The sequence below is a fragment of the Rhinolophus sinicus genome, chromosome 16 (assembly GCF_057876585.1).
Source record: "Rhinolophus sinicus isolate RSI-liver-muscle chromosome 16, RSI-T2T, whole genome shotgun sequence".
In the NCBI taxonomy this organism is placed as follows: Eukaryota; Metazoa; Chordata; class Mammalia; order Chiroptera; family Rhinolophidae; genus Rhinolophus; species Rhinolophus sinicus.
Genome location: NC_142516.1, coordinates 75,340,381 through 75,368,056, shown reverse-complemented (window position 1 = coordinate 75,368,056; position 27,676 = coordinate 75,340,381). Strand labels below are relative to the sequence as shown.

At 37.6% G+C, this 27,676-nt stretch overlaps 1 protein-coding gene across 1 annotated transcript in view; it reads left to right on the top strand.

Annotated features, from left to right (window-relative positions):
* LOC109439570 (uncharacterized) overlaps window positions 1–27,044 on the top strand; it is a 62,368-nt gene extending 35,324 nt beyond the window's left edge. The window contains 4 exon segments of the mRNA XM_088792728.1: window positions 8,739–8,831; window positions 17,960–18,635; window positions 18,637–19,719; window positions 19,721–27,044. Of these exon segments, the coding sequence (XP_088648854.1) occupies window positions 8,739–8,831; window positions 17,960–18,635; window positions 18,637–19,719; window positions 19,721–19,937 (2,069 nt within the window). The 3' untranslated portion in view covers window positions 19,938–27,044.
* The last annotated feature ends 632 nt before the right edge of the window (window positions 27,045–27,676 follow it).

The following is a 27,676-nucleotide window of genomic DNA, read 5'->3' as shown; positions in this document are numbered from 1 at the left end:
TTTCTCCGGTTTGCTTTGGCTAATCAGGATCTTTTGTGGTTCCATACAAATCTGATGATTTTTCTTTGTTCTGTTTCTTTAAAAAAAATGCCATTGGGATTTTTATGGAGATTGCATTGAATCCATGTATTACTTTGGATAATATGGCCATTTTAACTGTATTAAGTCTTCCAATTGAAGAACACAGAATTTCTCTCCATTTCTTTGTTTCACTTTGCTTTTGAGATTCATGTGTGCTTTTGTGTATCTCACCATTCTTTTTATTCCCAGGTAGTATTTCTTTGAATGTATGCACCACAATTTGTCATTGATATACCAGTTGATAAACACGTAGGATTTTCCTTATTTGTGCTGTTAGGGATAGAGCTGCAGTGTCCATTTAAGTACAAGTTTTGTTCAGACCTTTCTTTTCATTTCTCTTGTGTAAATATTCCGAAGTATGGTATTATTTTGTTCTTATGGTCACTTTATAGGAACCTGCTTGATGTTTCCAAGTGGCTTTGCCAGTGTGCATGCCCGTTAGCAGTGTCTGATAGTTATGGTTGCTCTACATCCTCACCAACATGTGGGATTGGAGGTCACTATGGTTTTTTGTTTTTGTTTTTAATCAATAGCAAACGTTTATTTCTCACAGTTGTGGAGGCTGGAGGTCCAGGATCATGGCCCCAGTAGACTCCATGTCTGGTGGAAACCCACTTCTGGGTTGCAGGCTGCCAGCTTCTTACTGTGTGCTCACATGATGGCTGTTAACTTTATTTTGTTTTGTTTTGTTTTGTTATAGTCATAAATGAGATACTTAAAATAAAATTAAAAGACCGATTAAAATTGTGGGAGTAGAAATCATTTTTGTTTTAGTTTTTATTCTTTTCTACATTTTCCATATTTTTGAAGTCCAATAAATGTTGTTTTTCAATTTACCTCTGGACTTCTAACAAGTAGTGTTTTCGTATTTTTCCCCTACAACTTTGTGTCGTAATGAAATTTCTGGATGTGAACAGAGAACTGTAGTTTAGATAATAAACAACTGGCAAATACATTTTATGCATTAGATAACTGCATATTAAATATCTTTGTGCTTTAACATTTTTTATATTGGAGCATGACTAAACTATTTTTTTTTTGAAAGAGTCTAGTAGATGTCTTTGTATCTTACTGGGTTTTAATTTGTATTTTCCTGATGACTAATGAAGTTCAATATCTTTTTAAGTAGTTTATGTCCATGCATATATTTTGTTTTTTGAAGTCTGTTCAAATCCTTAGCCCATTTTTTTCCTTTAAATTGAAGTTTATTGGGGTGACAATTGTTAGTGAAGTTACATAGATTTCAGGGGTACAATTCTGTAATACATTATCTGTATCTCACATTGTGTGTTCACCATCCAGAGTAAGTTCTCTTTCCATCACCATATATTAGACCCCAGGTTTTTTTGTTTGATTGGGTTTTTTTTGAAGATTTTATTGGGGAAGGGAAACAGGACTTTATTGGGGAATAGTGTGTACTTCCAGGACTTTTTTCCAAGTCAAGTTGTTGTCCTTTCGATCTTAGTTGTGGAGGGTGTCGGTCAGCTTCAAGTTGTTGTCCTTTCAGTGCTAGTTGTGGAGGGCGCAGCTCAGCTCCAGGTCCAGTTGCCGTTGTTAGTTGCAGGCGGCGCAGCCCACCATCCCTTGTGGGACTCGAGGAGTTGAACCAGCAACCTTGTGGTTGAGAGGATGTGCTCTAACCAACTGAGCCATCCGGGAGGCAGCTCAGCTCAATGTGCCGGGTTCAGTCTTAGTTGCAGGGGACCCTGCCTACCATCCCTTGCAGGACTCGAGGAGTTGAACCAGCAACCTTGTGGTTGAGAGCCCACTGGCCCACGTGGGAATCGAACCGGCAGCCTTCAGAATTAGGAGCACGGAGCTCCAGCTGCCTGAGCCACCCTAGACCCCAGTTTTTAAGAAACTGTTTTTTTTTTTAAATAGTTACATTGACTTGACAGAGTTCTTTATATAATCTAAGTACAAGAGCATTATTAGACAAACACTTTGCGAAGTTTTCTGCCTATCTGTTGCTTGCTCTTATTTTCTTAACAATGTCTTCTTTTTTTTTTTTTTCAAGTCAAGTTGTTGTCCTTTTAATCTCAGTTGTGGAGGGTGCTGTTCAGCTTCAACTTGTTGTTCTTTCAGTCTTAGTTGTGGAGGGCACAGCTCAGCTCCAGGTCCAGTTGCCGTTGCTAGTTACAGGGGGCACAGCCCACCATCCCTTGCGGGAGTCGAACCAGCAACCTTGTGGTTGAGAGGATGCGCTCCAACCAACTGAGCCATCTGGGAGCTCAGTGGCAGCTCAGCTCAAGGTGCTGTGTTCAATTTTAGTTGCAGGGGGCGCTGCCCACCATCCCTTGCGGGACTCGAGGAGTTGAACTGGCAGCCTTGTGGTTGAGAGCCCACTGGCCCATGTGGGAATCGAACCGGCAGCCTTCGGAGTCAGGAGCATGGAGCTCCAACCGCCTGAGCCACCGGGCCGGCCCCTCTGTCTACATTTTTGATGTCTAGCTCTGACAGCTCACAAACCTCATGTCCTTAATCCTCTGTACTCCACATCAGGGCAAGATAATCATAAAGTCAGCCCCTTTGGTGCTTGGCATGAATGAGGCCATTTAAACCACACAAATCCTGGCTTATTATAACTTGTCAGTTATACACAGCAACTCTCACTCTGGCTCCATCCTCTGATGCCACAATAAAATCCAGGACCACTTGCTCCTTCCTTCAAACTATGTTCAGACTGCATTAGGTACCTACCCGGCTTTCTCCTGAAAGCCTCAGTCTGTGAGTAACAAACTTTTTTGTGTCCTCATAAAAAAACACCCCAAACATGGATAGTTACAGAGGGAGGAAACAAAAAATTGAAACAGATGTCTGCAAATTGACCCCATTGGAATTCCAAAATATGCTCATCGAAAAAAGAAAAGATGGCAGCAAGTTCTTTTGCACGTCTACAGCATATTCTTAGCTAACATCTGCTGAGATACACTGATTGGCAAAATGGCAATCCTTCTTGGCCTTAATCAATACTGGTGCTCAAATTACAGTTACATCTGGGAATTCCTGTAAATTTGAACAAGATACTTCTTATAGGGGCAGGTATTGAATAGAGGACAAATAGTTATGCTTCACCTGAACCATTGGAATTATTGCCTTAACCAAACGCACTGTGGTCACACAGCACCCATTGTAGTGCATCATGGACCTAGTGACCCAAGTAACGTAATGAAATTACATGTCTGACACTTAATACTTCATTAGCTTGACAAATGGAACTCAGTTATGGCTGTTGCACACAGTCTTTACAGGCGAGGTCTTTGTTTCTTTCTTTTTTTTTTTTTTTTTTAAGTTTTATTGGGTAACAATGTGTGTTTTTTTAAGGACCAATCAGCTCCAAGTCGTTGTCCTTCAATCTAGTTGTGGAGGGCGCAGCTCAGCTCCAAGTCAAGTCCAGTCATGGTTTTCAGTGTAGTTCCAAGGGGCGCAGCCCACCATTTCATGTGGGAATCGAACCGGACACCTTGTTGTTAAGAGCTTACCCTCTAACCAACTGAGCTAACTGGCCGCCCTGCATGCAGTTCTTAATCACATCCAACTTGCTTCAGGAGCACAGATGTGATCATTACATTGATGACGTGCTCCTCTGAGGAGACACATTTGACATAGTCATTCTCGACATACAGATACTCATAAAAGAGCTCACAAAACGTAATGAGCTATTGTCACATCCTTAGTACAAAGCCCCACCACCTCAGTTAAATTCCTGGGAATTATTTGGTCAATTGAGGGACTTACGTATTCCTGACATTCATGAAATAGCTCTTAGCATTCTCCATATTCTCAACATTACCAATACTTGTACTTTTTTTTTTCCGTTTGGTTTTTGGTGACAACATATACCTTTTAACAAATTTTATAATATTAGTCACAAATCATCTGCTTCGCATGGGGTTTCCTACAACCAAACGCTCTAGAATCTGTCTGAATTGTGATGTAAGAGACACTTCTGTCCCTGAGAGACTCTTGCTGTAGAGGCTTCAGCAACCTCTTTTCATGCCTCTTGGACTTTCCGCATCACCCATTCTTCCCATGAAATGCCCATGAACCTCTGATGCGGGAAACTGCCCCCGTTATCGTGTTACATGCCATTAGAGCAGCATTGTGGACTGCACACTTGCCTTTCCTGGAAATAGATACTCACAGGTCCGGAGTCTGTGACTCTCAGTACTCAGCTGCGCAGTGTGCCATGTGTCCTAGAAGCAGTGTCCCTCAACCTCGGGATGGCCAGTGAGACCTCCTGGCTGAAGCAGAAGTGGTATTTACAAGACAGATACACACAAGAGCTCTCTGGCACATCCCACATGCAGCGGGAGGTGGTCTGCCTTGTGCTCAGTCCTTTGGTAGATGGTGCAGTGCTGGAGGAGGTCATCCTTATTCCAGACCGTTGACCCCCTAGGGAACCTCTTGGGATCAACTGAACGAACAGCAGAAGGAGTTCGCTCATTTTGCAGATGGCAGTGCCACTGTGACTCGTAACAGAACTCCCTGGAGAGCTGCTTCTTTTCATCCTTTAACTGGGATTTCTTTTGTAAAGATGAGACCCAAGACAGTACAACTGGCCAAAGTTCAAGCACTCATCTTGGCACTGGAGGATGCACTAGCCAGTATGGGTCCCCTCTGCACCGTTTTACAGACATTTGGGCCATTGCCAATGAACTGTGTGGTTCAACCATTGACAACCAGAATTCCATGTCCACTTTAGTTCCCTTTGGGGGAAAGAACTCTGGACATCTTGCCTCACTGATACCCAAACATGTAAATCAAGGTTACACATGAGTCTGGCCATACTAAAGCCATAATATAAGCCGACATGAAGAGACTCCAGATCTCCTTTGAAGCGCTAGATTGTAATTGATGATGACCAAAGGACTTAATGTCACTTCTCAAAGTGCACAGCACTGGGCTCTTGAACAAACAACTTTCACTTTCTTCACAACCTCAGGTTGCAGTCCTTGTAGAGTGCCATGTTAGTTCATGAGTTCAAATCCAGTTCAGTGAAACATGGCATCTTTCTGTCATCAAACATCATAGGTGAATTGTAATGGAGTCTGACTCCATTATTGATGTTTCACTTTTAACAGCCCTCCTTAGAATTCTTGCTATGGAAGATAATTTCATGTGTGAATATTGTTTGATTTCTTTGTTTCTAATCTGGATAACTTTTCTTTCTGTTGCCTAATTGACCTAGCTAGAACTTACAGTACAATAGTGAATAGATTTGTCGAGAGTAAATATCCGAATATTCACTCTAATCTAATATTCTAATCTTATGGGGAAATCTCCAGCATCTGATCATGCAGTATGATGCTAGCTATGGGGTTTTCTTACATACCCTATATGAGATTGAGGAAGTTCCATTCTGTTCCTAGTGTGTTGAGTATTTTTATCATGAAAGAGGGTTGAGTTTTGTTATAATGCTTTTTCTGTGTCTATGAAGATGATCCTGTGGGTTTTTTTTAACTTCTTTTGATATGGTGAATTACACTGATTGGAGTTTTGGATGTTACACCAACCTTGCATACTTGGGATAAATCCCACTTGGTCATGGTATATAATACACATAAAGTTTCTAGATTCAGTTTGCTAGTGTTTTGATGGCGATTTTTGTATCTGTATTCATAAGAGATATTGGTGTGTAGTTTTTTTGTGATGACTTTATCTAGTTTTGGTATCAGGGTAATGCCGGCCTATTCAATGAGATAGGAAGTATTCTCTTTTCTGTCATTTGGGAGAGTTTGTGGACAATTGGGATTCTTTTTCTTTAAACGTTTGGTAGAATTCAGCCATAAAGCCATATGGTATTGGACTTTTCTTTGTGGGTAGTATTCTTGTTACTGATGGAATCTCTTGTGATAACTTTTAGACTTTCTATTTCTTCTTGAGTTAGTTTCTATAGTTTGTGTCATTCCTGGAATTTGTCCCTTTTACCTCAGTTATCTAATATATTGGCATACAATTGTTCATAATATTCTTTTGTGCTCATTTTTTATTTCTATATAGTCAATAGTAATGTCATGTCTTTAATTTCTGATTTTAATAATTTGAGTCTTCTCTCTTTATTCTGTGGTTAATCTAGCTAAAGAGTTTTCAGTTTTACTGATCTTTTCAAAGAACCAACTATGGTTACATTGATTTTCTATTCTTTCTTTCATGAATTTCTAATCCAATCTTCATTGTTTGTTTCCTTGTGTTTGGGTTAGATTGACTTTGCTTTTGTTTGTACTTTGCATGAATGGAAGGATTAGGTTATTGATTTGAGATCTTCTTTCTTAATACACTTGACCCTTCAGCAACATGGGTCCACTTATACATGGATTTTGTTTCATTAATCTACAATCGGCCCTGCACATCTCTGGGTTTTGCGTTTTGCAGATTCAACCAACTGCACATTGAAAACAGTATTTTCAATCTGGTTGGCAGTCTGTGGATGTGGAGGGCCGACGGTATTCATTGTTTTATGTTATTTTATATCAGCTGTGGATGTTAGTGTCCGTGAGATGGGGTCGTCCTGGAACCAACTCCCCATGGATACTGAGTTTAACTCAAGTTTTGGGGAGTCAATACTTACGTGTCGATTTTCAACTGCATGTGGTTGGCCTGTTGTACCTGCATTGTTCAAGAGTCAACTGTACAGTTTTTTTATGGCTATCAATTTCCTTCTAAATACTGTTTTTGCTGCATCCCATAAGTTTTGGAATCTTCTGCCTTCACTTTCGATCATCAAAAAGTATTTTCAATTTTCCTTGTAATTTTCTCTTTGGTCCTTAGTTATTTAGGAGACAGATGTTCAATTTTTACATATTTGTGAATTTCCAAAATTTCTTTATATTACTGTTTTCTGATTTCATTCTATTGTGGTCAGAAAAGATACTTTGTGTTATTTCTATACTCTTAAGTTTTTTCAGGTGTGTTTTGTGACTTCGGACATGGTATGTCCTTGAGAATGTTTTATGTGCATTTTAGAATGATGTAAATTGTGCTCATGTTCCGTGGAATGTGCTATCCATATGTCTGTTAGGTGTAGTTGGTTTATAGTTCTGTTCCAATCATGTATTTCCTATATAGTTACTCTATTCATTATTGAAAGAGTGATGGTGAAGTCTCCAACTGTTGTTGTTTAGTTGTATTTTTTTCCTTTCACTGGTCAGTTTCAACTTTATGTGTTTTTGGTCTCAGTTGTTGCATGTGTGTATGTTTATAATTGATATAACATCTTCTTGATGGATTTACCTTTTTGTCATTGTAAATATCTCTATCACTAATAACATTTTTGAATTTAAAATGTATTTTCTTTGATATTAGTATAGCTTTCCTATGTTGTTGTTTGCGTGAAATATCTTTTTCCCTTGTCTTTACTTTCAACATCTTTGTTTGAATGTAATGTGTATCTCCTTAGGCAGCATGTAGTTGGATGTAGTTGGATCTTGTTTTTCGTTTTTGAAATCTAGTCTGACAATTTCTGCTTTATCTCTGAATTGTTTCGTTTTTTCCATTTAATATTATCATTTATATATATGGGTATTTGTCTGCCATTTTACATTTTGTTTTCTACATGTGTCATGAAATGTTCTTGATTTCTCTACTAGTGTTTTGTAGTATGTGAATATTTTTTAATATAACATTTTAGTTTCTTTAATGATTTTTCACAATATTTTTTAGAGTTTATTTCTTTAGTTGTTTCTTTAGGATTCACTATATACACCTGAAGTTACCAGAATCTATATCAAATTTATATTAACTTAGCTTTGGAGACATATATACAGGTTACTGCTATGTAGCTCTCTTCTCCCCTGCCCTTTCCCTTTTTGGTATTGTTGTATGTTAATTGTTGTAATACATGTTAATATATTGTTAATTTCTGTTTTTCATTTGTTACTGTGTATTGTTTGGTGTTATTTTCTTAGTATAGTATATCTTGACTCCCACCTACCTCTTTTATGATTTTATTGGGAAATATAAAAATTACTTCTGTGTGTTAGAAAGCGAACATTGCACACCTGTAGTCATTGTTTTATACGGTTACTTTTTAAATCAGTCAAGAGAACTTTCTTTAGTGTATCTTGTAAGGTGGGTGTTTTAGCAAGAAACATCTCTCAATTTTTGTTCATCTGGAAATATTTTTATTTGGCCTTTATCTTTGAAAGATCATTTTCCAGGATTCTTGGCTGATAGTCCTTTTCTTTGAGTAATTAGATTATATCACCCCACTTTTTCTGATGAGGAGTCTTACTGAGGATCTTTTTGCTTCTCCACTCTGGAAATACAAACTTCCCACTTCTGTGTGGTGCTTCCGTGTGTGCGCATTCTGTTTTTTTCTGGTAATTTCCCACGCCTAGGTAGTTTCTTTACATGTGTCAAATTAGTATCCACTCAAAGATTCACAGGACCTTTATGTAGATCTCCATAGCTGTCTCTCTCACTGTAACTAATAAATATGTACTTTCATTAGAATTTATGTTACTTCGGCTTGGGATTTAGGGGTGTAAAGAGATCTTTTTGAGCATCAGAATGTATTTTTGTTTTTAGCCTCCCCAAATAAGCAGTCAAGTGAGTTACATTACTGTGCCACTCTTATAGCTGCTCCTTCTTTCACATTCAGAATCATCAAAGCCCTTGCAGTGAACCCATGTCCTAAATTATGTTCCATTTTACAGGGTATTGCTCTATAGAACCTGAAGTGATCTTCAAGTTGGAACAAGAAGACCCATTGTTAGCAGAGGACAAATTTTTAATTGGGAGTTATCCAGGTAAGTTTTAGAATACTGGTGGTAGGTATCCCTGGAAAATGTAATTGAAAATGGGATCACTGATAGTGAGTTCTTTTTCAAAGTTTACAAATGAGTAGATCCAATAAAATGTGAGTTTGCAGGGTATAACAGTGATACAATGTAATTGTTTTCATATTTTCATCTTTCAAACTAGGCAACAGTATATCACTGATACCTAACAAATCAAACAATCAATTTACATTTAACCAGTATAAAGTTAAATATAGAGGAATATTACAATAGCAACTAAAAAGGAAGTTTAAGGCAGGGAAAAGAGAGAGAAGAGATATATACTGATTTGGTTGGTGGTTGTGTAGTTGGAAATCATTAGATACTGCCTAATTAGTAATTAGGAATTATGGAAGATTTATAAATGATAAATATAACTAATATAAATGTACCAATTTAAATGCAAAAATAGAACCTTTCTCATTATTATAAGGAAAACACAGTTAATAATACAAAGAAAACAAGGCTATCACTGAAAAGGGTTTATATATTAAAAAAAACAACTATGTGAACATTAACATGTAAATAGCATATGATAAAGTAAGATAGTTGTGACTGGCACATCAATGTCAATGGGTTAAAGTCACTTATTAAAAGAAAATAGAGTCACTTCTCGGCCTTTTGGCTAAGATCAAGTGAAGAGAAAATGGTATGAGATTATATCAAAGAGACATACCTAAAAATAATTTGGAAAGTTTAAAATATGGAACATTTAATATTAAGACAATATACATAAAATCATTCAGGCTTAATTTATATAAATATTGCATAAGATTTTGATTCAGATTAAGATTCATACAGTAATCCAAAGGACACATTAATAAAGCTAAAGAAAATAATTTAAAAAGGAGATGCAGAGCCTGCAGATACCTGTGTGCCAGTTAATTTATCATGAAAATGCATTAAAAACTGCAACATATACGAGGAGAAACAGCAAGGAGTAGACATAATAGACCTATATATACTACCCTGATTTCATACAAGATATGGTGGACAACAACTGAGATTCTAGAACATGAGTTGGTACATTATGTACCTTGACCTGAATCCAGCTAGCTGCCTGTTTTTGTAAATAACAGTTTTTTTGAAACATAGTTATTTGTTTGCGAAATTTTTATGGCTTGTTTTTTGGAACAACAAAATGGCTGAATAGTTGTGCCTGAGATTATATGGCCTGTAATCACAGAAATATTCCCCATCATATGCTGTATTTTATGTAAAGTTTGTTGATCCCTGCTCTAGCTATTAATAGCATTTTATGACATGAATCTAATACATATTGACAAGGGTTTTTTAAGCTCTGTACTCTGAAAATATCATATAAACCTTCTTTGAAGTGTTAATGGAGTAACAAAACATAAATATATTTTGGTTCAAAGAAAACTTCGTTAAGTTTGCAAAGTTAATTTAACATAGTTAATAAAAGTAGAAATTATCGACACTATGAGAAAAAAATACCCCATCTGTAAATTAAAAATACATATATACTTTTGAAAAATCTATTTGATGAAGGGGTACTTCAAAGTTATTATTATAAAAGTATAAAATGTATTTGTGAACCCGTGTCCAGAAGTCTCTAGGAACTCAGCAAAGCTTCTGTGTTAACACTTACAGTTTATTATACCAAAAGGGTACAGATAAAATCAGCAAAAGTAAAAGTCACAGATGGCAGAATCCAAGAGAGACTTGATACAAACTGATTTTCTTCTCTCGGTGGAATTGTATGGAAAGTGCTTAATTCTGCCAGCAGTGATGTATGACAGCACACATGAAGTATTGTCAAGCAGAGAAATTTACCCAACTTTGTTGTCTAAGGTATTTATTGGGGGTCTGTCATGTAGGGCCGGAGCATCTGTGTTACTCACATTATTTACTCAGCTTGTAGCCCCTCGAGTGAGGCCCAACGCCCCAAGCATAAAGCCCAGTGTGAACCTGAATTGTTTGGTGTGGCCCAGGCCCCCAAGTATGTAAAGACACTCTCATCAGGCAGGATGTTTCCTGGGCTTACAAATTGCCCCCCAGGAGTTGGTCAGAGGTTAGTCATTTCTTTGGAATGTGCAGGTCAGTCATTTCTTTGGAATGTGCAGGATGTTCTTTGGAATATGAACATCCCAAACCTGCTGAGTTAATGCTTTCCTATACACAGCTTTTGGGGAATGGGTACAACATTGCTTAATGGAAAGTTGGAAGAACAAGGAATTTTGAGAACACTTAACCAAAACAGAAGTTATTTTTTTAAAAAATATCACTGATTAATTGGAAGGCTCTAATGGTATAAATTAAGTAAAAGCCAAAACATGGTTCTTGAAATCCAAAGAATTAAGTAAAATGCATACAGTAGCTATCGTAGGCTGGGAAAATGAGAGAAAGCATTATATAAGAAGTTACAATGCAAATATACTAGATATTTAGCAGCACAAATACTGAAATTTTGAAAAATGTTGAGCAACATGAAATAAAACTGAAGTAAATGGATATATCATGTTCATAGATTGGATACTACTTTAATACTCTAATTTTCACCCATGTGGATAAACATACTTGAAGAACAGTATGGTGTAGGATCTCTTCTAACAGATTCTAAAGATATATTGTGAATCTGCTGTAACTCGTACAAAATGGAACTGACATGGGGATAATTATAGACCATTGAAACAGAGTACAGAGCCCAGAAACAACTGCATGCTCTAATGACAACTGATTTATGAACAGGGTGACAATGAAGAAAGCTGCAAAAGCCATTTCTATGAAACCTGTCATGTCCCATACCCTACCACAAAAATCAATATGGCGTGGATTTATACGGAAGGGATTTATGTGTATTTGTTTTGGTTTCCATGTTCCACCAACTAGGAAGGGACAGAATAATTAGTGGGAGGTGCTTGCTACGTATATTCCTCACAAATGTGTTGTTTCTATGAAGAATTCGGATCTTGTCATCACTTTCTAACTATGTCCTTCTACGACGTCCTATTTATAGCGTCTGTCTTCTCCAGCAGTCAGTCCATCTATGCCCTTGTTTTATTTTTCTCCTAAGCCGTCCTCAGGTCTTCTTACTTTTGAAATCATATTTCAAAATCTCCATTTGTGTGTCCTATTTGAAAATTTCAGAGCCCTACTGCTCCCTCCCACACATTGTCTGCTTCCTGTGATCGGACTAATCATGATTCCCGAGCTCAGTCCCTCCTTGGAATTGATCCTACTTCAGTCTGTGCTTCCCTGAGTGCTTGCACACATGTCGTTGGCCTGGTATAACCTTGTATCCCTAGTACCTCAATCACAACAAGGAATAGGAATAGGCATACAGTGGATATTTGTGAGTGAATAAAGTTTGATTCCCAGTCTCTTTCTCCTCCTAATTTGTCTGTCTCTGAGCTCTGTGCTCTCTATCTGCTCTTCTTCCTGTACAGTAACTCCCTCCATGCTTGTGTCATCCATCCCAGTAATTCAAGCCTTTTTTTTTTTTTTAAGGGGAACAGGACTTTATTGGGGAACAGTGTGTACTTCCAGGACTTTTTTCCAAGTCAAGTTGTTGTCCTTTCAGTCTTAGTTGTGGATGGTGCAGCTCAGCTCCAGGTCCAGTTGCGGTTTTCTAGTTGCGGGGGCACAGCCCACCATCCTTTGCGGTAGTTGAACCGGCAACCTTGTGGTTGAGAGGATGCGCTCCATCTGGGAGGCAGCTCAGCTCAAGGTGCCGTGTTCAATCTTAGTTGCAGGGGGCGCTGCCCACCATCCCTTGTGGGACTTGCAGAATTGAACTGACAACCTTGTGGTTGAGAGCCCACTGGCCCATGTGGGAATCGAACCAGCAGCCTTCGGAGTTAGGAGCATGGAGCTCTAACCACCTGAGCCACCGGGCCGGCCCTAATTCAAGCCTTTTTGCCTCATCCTGAGGGTAGTTGTACCTCAGTGTTATGGTGTCTTTATTCTCAAACTGACCAAATGAAGACAAAGTTTTTCTCTCACAACTCAGAAATCCTTATTTTTCCACTTCTTGCATAGTTATTTTGTTCTGCTACCTACTCTCATAACACAACCATGAAATCACTTGAAACTGCTGATTGCTCATCTCGGTCATCTTCATACTGATCTTTCAACACTCTGACATTTTAATTTTCCTTTGTACTCAGTCTTTTCATATTCTCACAGTCTAATAACATTCCCCAAAACTAGAATCTTGCTCTTTAATGCCTTGGTTATTCGTATTCCTAATTAGAGTTCATTTTTCCATAATGCATCCAATTCACCTTGCTCTGGATTCACAAAATAACGTATGGCTTAAAAATGTAGGGTTACATGTAACTTAATATATGAAATTTAAATTACTGTTCTTAGTGACTGTCCAATATGAACCCCTGTTGTATCATCAGATGTATTTATGTTGCCTACCTTGTTGCCAGACCTCATATGATCCACTCTTCTAAGTGTCACCAATCCTTGTGACATTCTTCCCTACATCACACTTTCCATCATTGTATGCTTTTTCTGTGTTCTTAAATTCATTAAATTTCTGAGCATTCCTGGCCACAGGGAAGTGCTCTTATTTTTGTTTTTAATTACTACACGTTAAATTTTGGCCAAGATTCCCACTTATATAAAATAATCATGGGATATTTTAGCTTACTTTAATTTCTCCTTTTTGTAAATTTCCCAATGCACTTTATGGCTGTTTCACAAGAAAATGAGACTTTTCACGTAGTCTATGCCAGATAACATACACTTCTTCAAAAAGTACTTTTCCCCTCCTGGGAATCCACTAAAAAGAATGGCATCTGTGTAATTCATCCTTACTCTGATGTTAATATAAATAAATTACTCTATAATTTCATTATGTACTAACTCCAAAGCCAGGTAGAGGAGAGGTGTTTCACATTGATTGACTCTGAAAGCACTATCCCAAATGCCAATGCCCAGGTCAAGTTTCTGTCCCCTCATCAATTATATATAATTAACATGTAATTAATTATTCAGTTACATGTAATTAATATTTGTTCTGGTGGATCTTGGGTTGCCAGTCTCATGAAATTGTCTGCTTCCTGACTGAAAAAATTCTGGCACTGCACCTTAATGACCTGAAAGTTTTCCAAATGATGTTAGCTCAAAAACATGTCTGTAAGAATCATTTCATTGAAATGTCAGCAGTCTGAAATCATACACCTTCTTTACCTGAGGGTTTGAGATTGTTCTTTGTTGATGAGAACTCTGGCCCAACTTTCAGCAGAGATTTCAGGCAAGCATCAGAATTAAACACCATGTGTAGATGTCTTAATTGTCATGGTTGTGGTTAATAATTGTAAGTAATAATTTTCAAATACGAAAAGTCATCTGTGGGTTCATAATAAGAATAATGCAGCAGCAAAATTTGATTGTTTCCTTGATAGGAAAAATATAATAAACCCACTTGTAAAGAAAAGTTTTTGGCATAATATCTTTAAGGACAACAAAGACTATTTTCAAAGAAGTCAGTGAATGTTAAGTTCGATTTGTCAAAATGCATGAACAACATTTTTTAGAGGGTAATTGTTGACATTATAATAATCCTGAGTCATGGTCTACCAGAAATATTCCCATTAATATACAAGAATATCAAGTGGACAGATTCTGTGAGTCAGCAGTAGGGCTTAGAGAAATGTCATTTTATAAAACTCCATCAGTAAGTCTGTAATACATCCCCAGTTGAACGTGACTGACCTAAAAGATACTAGAGGTTTAAATACTGAAGTAGGCTTTTGGCTACGTAAACATTTTAGATAATAACTGAAATGATAATTGACAATACTATAATTTTGTTGCTAAATAATTTGCAAAGTACTACCAGTGCTCTGAACAGGAAAACATATACGATGAGTTTACTGACCATTTTGGTAAATATACTTTATATGTACGAATATAATGTAAGGCAAGGTGAACATCTGTTCTGATTTTTCTATCTTTTCCTGGAGTTCTTATAAAAGTAATACATCAAAGAAACCTGATTTAATATTTCTTTTACTTTTCATTCAAATAAAATAGACTCAAAAGAAGTCACAAAAATAACACAAAGAATTTGTGTCCCCTTTTACCATGTTTCTCCAATGGTGACATCTTAGCAGTTGTAGTAGAGTATCAAAACCCAGAAATTGGTATTAGTACATTATTGTTAATTGGGTGACTACTGACCTCCTTCAGTCTTTACTATTGTTTTCACTTGTATTCATTTGTGTCTTTGTGTGTACATGTGTGGGGAAGCGTATAGCTTTATGCAGCTTTATCCCATAAATAGTTTTATGTAAGTACCACCAAAGTTAAGATAAAGAACTGTTACATTAGCATAACAGAACTCTGTGCTACTTTCTGTATTTGTACTTTCCCAGCCTCATTCGCCCTAGGGGTCATTTGTGTCCCTTGGCCACCACTACTCTGCTCTTCATTTCTATAGTTTTGTCATTTCAAGAAAGTTATAAATGGAATCATATATCATGCAACTTTATGAGATTTACTTTTTTTTACAAACCATAATACCGTTGAGGTTATCCAAATTATTGCCTGTTATCAGTGATTATGGATGGACACACTGAAGGATACTTGGTTTGTTTCTAGTATCTTCCTATTGCAAATAAAGCTGCTATGTATAGTTGTATATACGTTTCTCTGGTATAAAGCACTGAAAGGATTCAATTCAATGTTCATGTGGTATGTACATGTTTAGTTTTAAGAGAAATTGCCACTAATTTTCCAGAGAGGCTGTGCTATTTTCCATTTCTACCATCAGTGTGAGAGATCCATTTTTTTTTCAACATTATCAGCATTTGTTATTATATCTATTTTTGGCTGTTCTAATTGTTGTGCAGGTGTCTTATTGCACTGTAATTTGCATTTCCTGATGGCTAATAATGGTGGATGACTTTTCATGGACTTATTTGCTGTATGTATATCATCTTGATGGAAATACCTGTTCTGTATTTTGACCGTTTTATCTGTGAGTCTGTAGCCAGCTTTTCATACTCTTATCAATGTCTTTTATTACACAAATATTTTTAATTTTGATGACATCCAATTTAATATGTTTCTAAAAATGTATGGTTTTCTTCTTATTGCTAAAACCTCCTTGTCTGGCCCCAGGTCTCCATATGTTTTTTTCTTTCAGATTTTTATAGATTTATGCTGTACATCTAAAGCCATGATACATCTTGCATTAATATTTGTACACGATGGGTATAGGCCAACATTCATTATTTTATCCATGGTGGGCTAATTCTTGAGCACCATTTGTTGGAAAGATTATTCTAGGATTGAATTGCTTTTACACCTTTGTCAGAAATCATTTGGCTCTGTGTTGATCAGTTTTTTGGTTCTCTTTTTTGTTTCATTGATCTATATTTTTATTTCTCTTTCAATACTATACTGTCTGGATGATTATAGTTACTTAATAAGGCTTAATATAAGGTAAACTTTATACGTCTTTTCCAAAATTGTTATAGCTCTTATGGTGTCTTTGCCTATTCACATAAAGTTGAGAACAAGCTTGTCTATAAAAAAAAATTTACTGGAATTTTGGTTTTGCATTAAATCTGTAGAATAATTTTGGTAATTGACATCTTGCCTAGATTGAGTCTTTCAATTCATGACATACTGTGTTTCTCCATTTATTTAGATCTTCTTCAATTACTTTCATCAGTGTTTTGGGATTTTCAGCATATGTATCCTGTAAGTGGAATTTTAGGTTTATGGTTAGGTAATATTTTAATTTGAGTGTGTAAATAGTGAAGGATATCTAAAGTAAAGTATGAGTATTGCAAAGTGGATATACAGGGAAGTCAGGAAAGAATGTGAGTATCAGATATTTTATTTGAAACGAACTATTGCACAGGAAAATAGGCTGGCCAGACTATTGTAGAAAATACTGTGGACTTGTAGATTTGTCGAATGATAGTTTGAACACATAAAGTAATATAGGTAATGTAAAACTAAATTTTCTAGAAAAATATCTCTTAATTCTTTCATCTTTTTGGGTTGGGAGGTGGGTGGCTATGCATCATCTTAGGTGTTTAACTAAGCCTGACATGCTTCCATAGCGTATGGGTAGCAGTAGGGTCAAATAGTCAAATACACACAATGTTTTTTTTAATGATAGCTAAACTTAAAGGATGTTTCCAAAATTTATGGGAGGAGGTAGAAACATGTGATCCTTAAGGTTTTCACAATCGATAGAAACCAGGTATGTTGAAAAGTGTACACCTGAAATCTATGTAATTTTACTAACAATTGTCATCCCAATAAATTAAAAAAAAAAAAGTGTATAGAAAGCAGAGTTAAACATGGGACATGGGAATAACTGCTTTTAAGAACATAAGTGAGTGTATTGAAAACACGATATATAGGATATTCTGGTAAAAAATAGTTTACTTTTCAACAACAGCAATAAAAACGAAAGTACCAGAGGCTCTATACAACAATGAATCCCATCCCAGTGAAAACATGACTTTTCACCACTTACTTTTACACTTCCTCTTGGGCATTTGTGTTCTCAAGAATGACATCCATGAGAATCAGAGCTTGGGTTTTAGAACTGTTTCTTTAAATTTGAGGAAATTTGTTCTGTTATAAACTTTCTTTGTTATTGATATGTAGAATGAAAAAGGGGAATCTCCAAAAGGTAGGGTGTAGACTGATGAGTATCCAACCATTTTAATCTCCATTTGATAGTTTAAGAACCTAGATACTGATAATCTCCTTAATCCAAACCCTTTCTCTGCTGGATCCCTTAAAAACAACCATGACTTTTTTTTTTTTGGTTGTTCTTGAATTCATACCGTTCTCTGATTTGTTTTTTGTCCGGAGGACCCAACTTTCTTAAAACTCTTATGTTCCCAGTTCATCATTCTGTTCCTGTATGATAGTGACCTCCAAGTTGTTTTCCCTTTTTCCCCCTTACAGCAAGCCACCTGCCTCCCAAGGAAAGAGAATATAGTTAATATATACTTGAAATTACCACAGTGTTGGAACACTTAGCAAGAACTAAAATTGTGAAATACATAATAGGGCAAATGTCTATACGGCTTTCTACATTAAAAATATATTTAATTTCATAAGGAATTTTTTAACTTTCTCATTTTTAGAAGACTGCCGACGTGATCTTTTAGAGAAGAGCCAGGAAAACCAAGTCAAGTGTTTATGTCAAGTTTTATTCACCACCAACAGACCATTGACTACACAGGAAGAGAAAATTTCAGGAAAACCATTTAATCTGGACACAGACATTGCTCCTTCAGGAAAAAGACTCCCTACAGGTGATACTGTGGGGACTACATACTTGAATCTCTACCCATTGGCTCCTCATAATGACTCAAAAAAGAAGACTGCTGAATTTAGTGCCTCTCATTCCAATACTAGAAATGAGAGAACTAACCATGGAGAAAAGTCTTTCGATTACAATCAAAATGTGCAAACTTTTAGTTGTGTGGAGGAACTTACTTTGAGGCAGTCTTTTGAATGTAATGAGCATGGTAATGTTCTGCATGATAAGGCTGCGTTCATTACATGGAACTGTGCTTACAGAAAAGAGAGATCTTATTGTGAATTTGGAAGAAACCTATTTGATGAATGGGCCCTTGTTTCTCCAAGTATTCACACAAGGAAGAGTCAGTGTGAATTTCAGGAAGATAAATGTAATAAAATGTGGAACAGTTTCAGGAGGATTGCTAAACTTCAGAGAACTGATATAAGAGAGAATACTTTTGGTCAAAAAGCACAGTTCACAGAATATCAGAGAAATCACACAGGAATGCAACCACTTGAGTGGTAAAAATTTCAACTACAATTCAGCCATTAATGTACAACAGGAAACTCAAACAATAGAGCTATCGTCTGATGATAAGACACGTGAGGAAACTTTCAGTTCTCAGTCAGCCTTTCGTATGCAGCAGGGAACTCACAGGAGGGAACAACACTCTGAGTGTAATGAATGTCAAAAATTCTTCTGTAGGAGGTCATCGCTCGTTTTACATCACAGAAGTCACACAGGTAAGAAAATTTATGAATGTAATGAATGTGGGACAGCATTTTCCTGGAAAATTTCCCTAATTGTACATCCAAAAATGCACACAAGGGAGAAACCCTATCAATTTAAGAAATGTGATAAAATTTATACCCAGAAGTCAAGCTTTGGAAATCATCAGAGAACTCACACACGGGAAAGACCCTATGAATGTACTGAATGTAGAAAAACTTTCAGTAAGATGTCAAACCTTATAAATCATCAAAGAACTCACACAGGCGAAAAACCCTATGAATGTGCTGAATATGCTAAAAGTTTCACACACAAAACAGACCTTGTAGTACATTAGAGAACTCACACAGGGGAGAAACCTTATAAATGTAATGAATGTGGAAAAACTTTGAGTAAGATGTCAAACTTTATAAATCATTACAGAATTCACACAGGGGAGAAACCCTATCAATGTCCTCACTGTTATAAAACTTACAGCAATACATCAAGCCTTGTAAGACATCAGAGAACTCACACAGGGGAGAAACCTTATGAATGTAATGAATGTGGGAGAGCTTTCATCTCCTCATCACGGCTCAGAGAACATCAGAGAATTCACAAAGGGTTGAAACCCTATGAATGTACTGAATGTGGGAAAACTTTCGCACGTAACACAAACCTGTACTACATCAGAGAACTCACACGGGAGAAACCATATGAGTGTAATGAGTGTGGAAAAACTTTCCGCCACCAATCATGCCTTAAAAATCATGAAGGAATTCACACAGGGGAGAAACCCTATGAATGTAATGAATGTGGGAGAGCTTTCATCTCCTTATCACGGCTCAGAGAACATCAGAGAATTCACACAGGGGAAAAACCATATGCATGTATTGACTGGAAAAACTTTCAGCCGGAGATCATGCCTTAGAAGTCATGAGAGAATTCACACAGGAGAGAAACCCTATGAATGTAACAAATGTGGAAAGCTTTCAGCCGAAAGTCACATCTTGGAAAACATCAGAGCACTCATCACAGGAGAGAAACCCTGTGAATCTGGAATAGTGTATTTTCATGTCATACCTCAAAGGACATCAGAGAATTCATGAAGGGGAAAAACTCTGTGAATGTATGAAATGTGGGAAATTTTTTCTTTGGAAATCAGCCTTCATAGTACATTAGAGACTGCATAGAGGGAAAAATGCTACAAATGTAACTGATGTAGAAAAGCTTTTGTTTCCAATTAACACTTAAAATTGAACTTATGAGACAATTCTCACAGGGAAATGTAGTGATTTACACACTTTCAACAGTGACTCTCAGCTATGAAAATGTCAGGAAACTCACAAAGGTGAAAAATCCTATGAAGGTGGTAATGTAGGAAAATCTTCATAGAGTTGTCAGATGTAAAAAGCCAAGGGGAGGTAATGTAACTTTTGCTTGTATTCTGTTAAGTTCAGTCGCTGAATCCTTGCAAATTGGAAGACATTAGCAGGAGAAACTGGTTTATTTCATATGCGTATGGAGAGCATCAAATAAATAGAAACTCCAAGGAGGTGAACAGACCTGGAGGCTCATATGCCATTTTAACAAAAGGACAATGCATTTGCAAACAAGCGTCCAGACAGAAAAATGGCTTAGAGCTTCTATAGGTGGTAAGTTGTAGGAAGGTCAATATTTGGGGAAACCAATAAGAGAAGAGTGTTATTTCATTAAGATTTGTTTATGCAGATATTAGTTGATGCCATCTCCAATGATACGAGTTGTCTGCTCTTGCTTATACACAGAGGTGATAGGGAACACCTTTATGAACAGAAACTTATACCATGTCACATGGAGGTGGAGTGAAAAGGTGTTTCTGTCTACTGTTTTTCAGTTGTTTTCGCTCATAAGACTCCTTTTCCCAAACTGGCATAATTTGGCCTGCCATATTTTAATCTACTTGATCATACCAGGTAGAAACCTTATAACTATAGAAGTAGGGAAGTCAACTGAGGTTGACTGGAAGTCAAACCTTAGAGAACATCAGAAAACTCATTGGGAGTTTGACATGATTGTAATGAATATAGAAAAATTTTCATCTGAACATCAAATCTTGTATTACCTAAGAGAACTCACACAAATGTAAAGCCCTGTAAATGTTATGGAATTTGGAATGCTTTCGGCCAGAATTCACTTTGAGAACATCAGAGAACTCACAGGGGTGAAATCATAAAGATGATGAATGTAGTGGAAGTTATAAGTCAGGGTCAAGAAAAGATTGCAGAACTCAGAGGAGCTGAAATTTATTAAGCTGATGAACATGGAAGTTCCTCAGGAAGCTCCTCACTAGACATAAGAGAACTGTGTTAGTCCGTTCAGGCTATTGTTACAAAATACCATAGACTGATTGGCTAAAATAACAAACATTGCTTTTCCACAGTTCTGGAAAGTGGCAGTTCCAAATCAAGGGGGTGGTAGATTTGGTGTCTGGTGAGGCTTCACTTCCTGGTTTGTAGATGGCTGTCTTCTTGTAATGAGCGCACATGGTAGAAGGGACCTCGGATCTCTTTGGAGCCTCTTTAATAAGGGCTCTGGCCTAATGACTTCGTTCACCTCCAAAGGCCTCCACCTCCAAATCCCAGCACCTTGGGGATAAGATTTCAACAGATGAATTTGGGTAGGACACAAAAATTCAGTTTTTAGCAAGTTCTTACACTGGAAGGAAACCCTTGAAATGTATATATACAGTCTTTCAGCCACTAAAGTTAAGTTTAGTCCTTACTGGACATCAGAGAATTATCTGAGGAAAGAAACATTGTGCAGGTAATGAATATAGGAAATATTCTCTATAAACTCACCCGTCAACAAACTTGCACTGTGAAGAAATACTGACTGTGTAATGAAAATGTGAAAGCTTTCTGTCAGAGATGGAATCTCATGGGGTAGAGAATTTACACAATGAAGAAAATGTAGAATGTGATAAATGTGTGATAACTTCAAGCAAAAGCCACCCTCCTAAGTACAGGAAAAAATGCATAGAGCAGTAGAGACCTCATAATGTATCCAGCAGATTAAAGCAATCTTATGAAGCCAATGGATTGGGAAATCCTGTCAGAAGTCAATCCTCAATATGTCTATAAATAATAAAACTAATAAAAAGAGACCCCTATCCTGAATACTACATATTCACCAATAACCATTTCCTTTTGTCCTTAGGCCCATGACTAGTCTAACTTTCCCAACCACTCTTTTATCTTAATGCGGTACTATCAGCAAAGTTTCGGTAGTGAAATAGGACTATCAGTGCTTAAACAACTCCCATTAAAACATTTTCATCCTATATATTGTGTGTTGTTTCTTTTCCCTACAATGATGAGGGAAGAGTAGCACATGGAAGGAGTCAGGGTTCAAAAATTAGTGTGTAGAATAGTTTTCCTTCTCTGACAGTGTGACTTTGACAAGGAAGAAAAAACTTGTGCTCTGCTGAGCTGTTACAGGTTTCGATTTACCTGTTCCTGACCCGTCTTTGACATCCCTCAGCTATCACAAGCTACTGTTTCCCTGAAAATAAGACCAGACCAGATAATCAGCTGTAATGCATCTTGTGGAGCAAAAATTAATATTAACACCTGGTCTTATTTTACTATAATAATTATATTAATATTTGCTCCAAAAGACAATTAGAGCTGATGGTCCGGCTAATTCTTATTGTCGGGGAAGCACAGTCTGACTGTGACCTTGGTGAAAGTGACAAATGGGTATGTATTACAAGAGTCACATGGAATCCCTGATAGTATCCTGAATGATCAGTAGCTATTAACCATAGCTCTTTTATTACTCATGTAAATAACAGGATTTGTTTGGTGTTTTCTTATTATTACATTTAGGTTGTGTACCTTTTCTAGCAATACAAAAGAACTTTTGAGGATTTCCTGGTACATTATACCAGGACGCACATACTGTTAACTGGTCACATGAATAGTGACAATAAATTGGATTGTTTGGTTAATGTGGTATTTTCCGTGTGTCTTCGGGAAAAAGTCATTAAGTATTTGTATGAGATACATTTAGGCTATACCTCTGTATGACTTAGAAATCTCTATTTTCACAAATTTTAGCATTTATTTCTGGTTATTGCCCAAATCAACTTTTATCATGTTGACAAAATCATGCTACTTTCCCCAGTATTCCTCCTGTCCTCATCATAGTATGAAACAGTTTTCCTCTTTCCAGAATTTTAAATTTATGTTTGTGTAGAATCAGATTTTTGTAAAGCAGTAGGTTATACTCCTTAAGTAGTGTTACTAATTTTATTTTGTTTTGATGGTCATATCATGAGATAAAGCCACCTGATGTTCATTTAGATTGGCTTCTGTGTCCAATATTAATTTTTCTGATACCTTTTTCTTTTACCAAGCCATCTTTTTATTTCTGATCATGAGAATGTTTAATCTGCTATTGTAATAGTTTGCATTATAGAACAAATCCTTTCTTCATATTTCGGAAAATGTTAAGTGTTTGCCAAAATATTTAGAATATTATGTCCCCTTAAGTAAAGTTTTAAAAATTGTGGTTGGAATAGCATTTCATTTCATCTCAGGCAGGTATTCACAAGGTAGAACCGACTGAACCAACTGGCTGAGATTCATTCCTGGGAAACCCAGAGGCAGAGTGCTAGTGACATAGGACCCAGCCCTTTCCCACTTTTCCTCTTTGCTGGCACATGTCCAGAGGACACTCCCCAACCCCACTTCGTCCACCAGAGAATGTTATCTGAGCCTTAAACATGAATGGTCCTTTCTCCTCCCTGCCTTATGGATCTGTACAGGAGATAATGAGGCCCTGAGCCTAATAATTTTTTATTATGTGCCTGATGCCTTGGAGGGCCTCTTTATTTATAGGATATTGATGAATTCTGTGGAGCGGTTTTCAGGAATCTTTCAGTCTTGACTGTGGGTAGTCTGTCAATTCTGTCGAGAGCATTTGGAGATTTTGCCCAGAAGCGGAGTTCCCTGGGAGGCAGCTACAGAGACCTCTGGTTGGTCACAGTGTTTTCAAGTGAAAGCCACCTGTACACCTGCTTTGTGGCAGGGCCTTTCTGGATAGGGCATTCTAAGGTAGTGACACTGGTGTCTGCTCCAACACTGTGGGGTAATGAGAAATGGGAAATCTGGGTGTGGGCACAATTGCTTTCAGGACAAAATACAAGCAAAGCTCAAGGAGCTCTTTAACCATAAAGCATGAGGAGAGGCAAGAACTAAGCCTTGCACCCTGACTGGAGGAATTGGGGAGTTCCTGTGAATTCCATCTGGGAGTTTGTGAAAGCCCTTAAGAGAGTGAGCAATTTGAGTTAAATCAGTTAATGAGTTAAAAAGGGTGTGAAATTCCACCGTGTCCCTTGGCTCAGGAATTCAGAAGCTTGCTGCTTTGACACATGTTTCTATATATTATGTAACCTAAAGGGAAAAGAGGAACAATGAGAAAATTGCCCAGTTGATTCCAACATTTCTCCTTTCCCATCGCCATGTGCCTCTCCCAATAAAAACTGACATACGGCCTTAGAGGTTTTATTGATGAATTATTGGAGTAATTCTTTGAATTGTTTGCAAAATCTATTCATTATTAAACTAAAAGTAAAAGACCAAAGGGAGCGGCAATGAGCATTTATTTGAGATCCAAATGAATAGCTATTAGTGAAGGACTGATTTAGACAGAAACAGGATAGGGATTTTTTGTTGTTGTTGTTTTTTACTTTTATTTATTTAAGTGTTTTTCCAGGACCCATCAGCTCCAAGTCAAGTAGTTGTCTCAATCTAGTTGTGGAGAGCGCAGCTCACAGTGGGGATCGAACCAGCATCCTTGTTGTTAAGAGCACTGCACTCTAACCAACTGAGCTAACCAGCCACCCAGGATAGGGTTTTGATTAGAGGCAAAACAAGGGGTATAGATGAGAAAGGGAAGAAGAACAATTACATGAATAGAAGGAAGGAATTTCTACATGGGCCTACAAGCCAACATTGTGATGTTAATTCTAAAGTATATTTTTAATTTTCAGCCCATAATGGTGCTAATTCTAAAGACTTTTAAAATTTCAGGGTGGCCGGATGGCTCAGTTGGTTAGAGCACAAGCTCTTAACAGGGTTGCCAGTTTGATTCACATGTGGGCCAGTGAGCTGCACCCTCCACAACTACATTGAAGACAATGAGCTGCCAGAGGGGTGCCTGGATGTCTCACTTGGTTAGAGTGCGATCTCTTAACAACATGGTTGCCGATTCAATTTCCCGCATGGGATGGATGGTAGGCTGTGTCCCGTATAACTAAGATTGAATATGACAACTAGACTTGGAGGTGAGCTGTACCCTCCACAACTAGACTGCAGGACGACTTGACTTGGAGCTGATGGGCCCTGCAAAAACACACTGTTCCCCAATATTTCCCAATAGAAAAAATTAAAATTAAAAAAAAAATTCAGCCAGTAGTCGTAATATCTGCTATCTTCTTATGCTGAAATGCTGCTTTTGGCCCAATGCAAAGGTTTTTTCCCCCAGGTTTAACATTCCAAAGATTTGAGGAATAAGGTGGGCAAGGTACTTCATCTGGGATGGCAGCTCCAACTCCATTTTAAAGTGGCTCCGTTTATGTTACTTTTTATATTTCTCACCCTTGATTGAGGCCTTTTCTTGAAAGCCTCACTGATCAGTCATTGAAAAGCACACTTGTCACTTATTAAAAGCATTGATGTTCTCTCCTTGCTAGGAAGATTCCTTCTCAGTGTTTTCTGTCCCACATATAGGGAACATGGTTTTATTTTTCCTTCAGAGCCTCAGGCCACACTTGAGCAATTGTGCCAAAACAAAGGAAGTCTTACCGTTATTTTTAAGGGCAAACATCTTCAGTAATTTCTTGAGGTTTTTCCTATAAAGTGTTGGAGGCCTTAGTGATCATGCCAAAACATTGAGTGACCATTGTCAGAGTGGTTTCTTTATAACATTGAGTTGTGCAAAACAAAGTTTTAGAACAGCAAATATTCATATAATAACAAGCAAAATGATGAGTCCAATTTGAAGAATAGACCTGATCAATGAAGCAATACCTGAGGGCAGTCAGTTGAAGGTATAAAGAACTGTGAGGTGTCAGTGGGCCCTGTATTTAATCACTTGACTTGTGCCCATATTTTATCTAGTTCTGTCTCTATTTCACCAGAGGTGTTTTATCCAAGTATAAAAGGAGTTATTAACACTAGAGCAACCCCTACCTTGTTTAGCTAGATGGTTAAGAGCAATTCTATTGTCTAATGTAAGTCATGCGAGGGAATTTATACATTTTTCCTTGTTAGCTAGTACAATGGTGGTAGCTCCAGCAATTCCCCTATGGTTTTTGAGAAGTTCCTAATCATATATATACTGCAATACCTTCCCAAGGAAAAAGTACTCTTCCACATCTCATACCATTGCTGGGCGTTGACTTGTGTATCACCAGTTCCATGTTTTATCCTGCAAAGTCAGATTAAAGATGATGCCCCATGTTGAATTCTATTGGGGGTGGACACTGGTCAGCATTGCTCAAGCACTAGTTCCCCACAATCAGAAGTGTCATGACGCTGATGGAACCATTTTGAGTACCTCTTGTAATTGCAGAAGTCAAATGTGACGTGACTTGTATTCATCTTTTGTTAGTACATATTGAGTATTACAATTTTAGTACAGTTTTTTCCTTTCTTAAAATATGTATACATTTTTTCAGTAACCTCTGTATTTCCAGGCAGAAATAAAGGGAGAAAAGGAAGCAGTAACATTTTAGTGAGTGTTTGGCCTCTCATATTATCTGTGGGATAGGAAGGAACTAAGGTAAGTGATGAGTCAAAACAAGAGCTAATAAGAATGAGTATAGGAGCTAACAGGAATAAGCCTAAAGATTGATGAGTCAGAAAAAGTTAGTGAAAATGAGTCTGGGAGTTTTAAAGATTAACCACTTAAGTTCTGATTTCCCAGCAAACTCTACCCTTGTAGACTTGTAAACACCTGGACAATTATTGGAGGAAACCAATTGTGCAATAGTTCTCAGAAGGGGCCAGCCACAACTGTGAACAACTGCAAGATAACCGGCCCCTGGGTCATCATAAATAAATGTAAAACCCTTACATTCCATTACCTGGAGGGCAGCTGTCTCCTTTAGACACTGCCGTAGGCATTCTCTCTCTGCCCAACGTTCAATAAAACTCTTTGCTTTCCTACTTTTCTGAGTCTTGTGAATCCTTTTTACCTTGTGTGAACAACCAGGTGTTATTTCAACACCAGTACGTTTTGGTGCTGAACCCGAATTGGACTCGTCCTCCTTACCCCCCGCCCCCTTCAGACCCTCTTGTGGATCTCCTCCTTTGAGGGTTGGAAATTGATATTTCCAGCCGGGGTTACTTTCTGGGGGAATCGTAAGTCCAATCTGTGTTGGTTGGGGAATCCCATCGGCAGACCTTGTGTGAGGCTCGTATCTATATCTCAGGATAGGTGAGTCTCCTTGGCCGCACTCTTAGTGGGTATGGGATGGACACATAAATTCCTCCAAGGCGTCCACCACTTTAAAGAATTTTCCATGACAGGATAATCTGGTAACAGTCCGGGACTACAACTAGGTCCCACCAGGGGCAAGACAAAGACGCATTCATCGGACATGCACGCAAGTCAAAGACGCACAAACTCCCTTTCCTCTGGCCACTCCCTGTAGTTCTTTTGGGTGCCTCGCTCCCCATTTTTCTTTAGCTTCTCTGGACCTTCATTGCCACCTCCATGGGTCAACAGGCCTTTGGTTGATAAGTGATAGGCCTTGTGATGGCTGTGGGGTGCCAGGAATTCCACCAGCTGGGTCCAT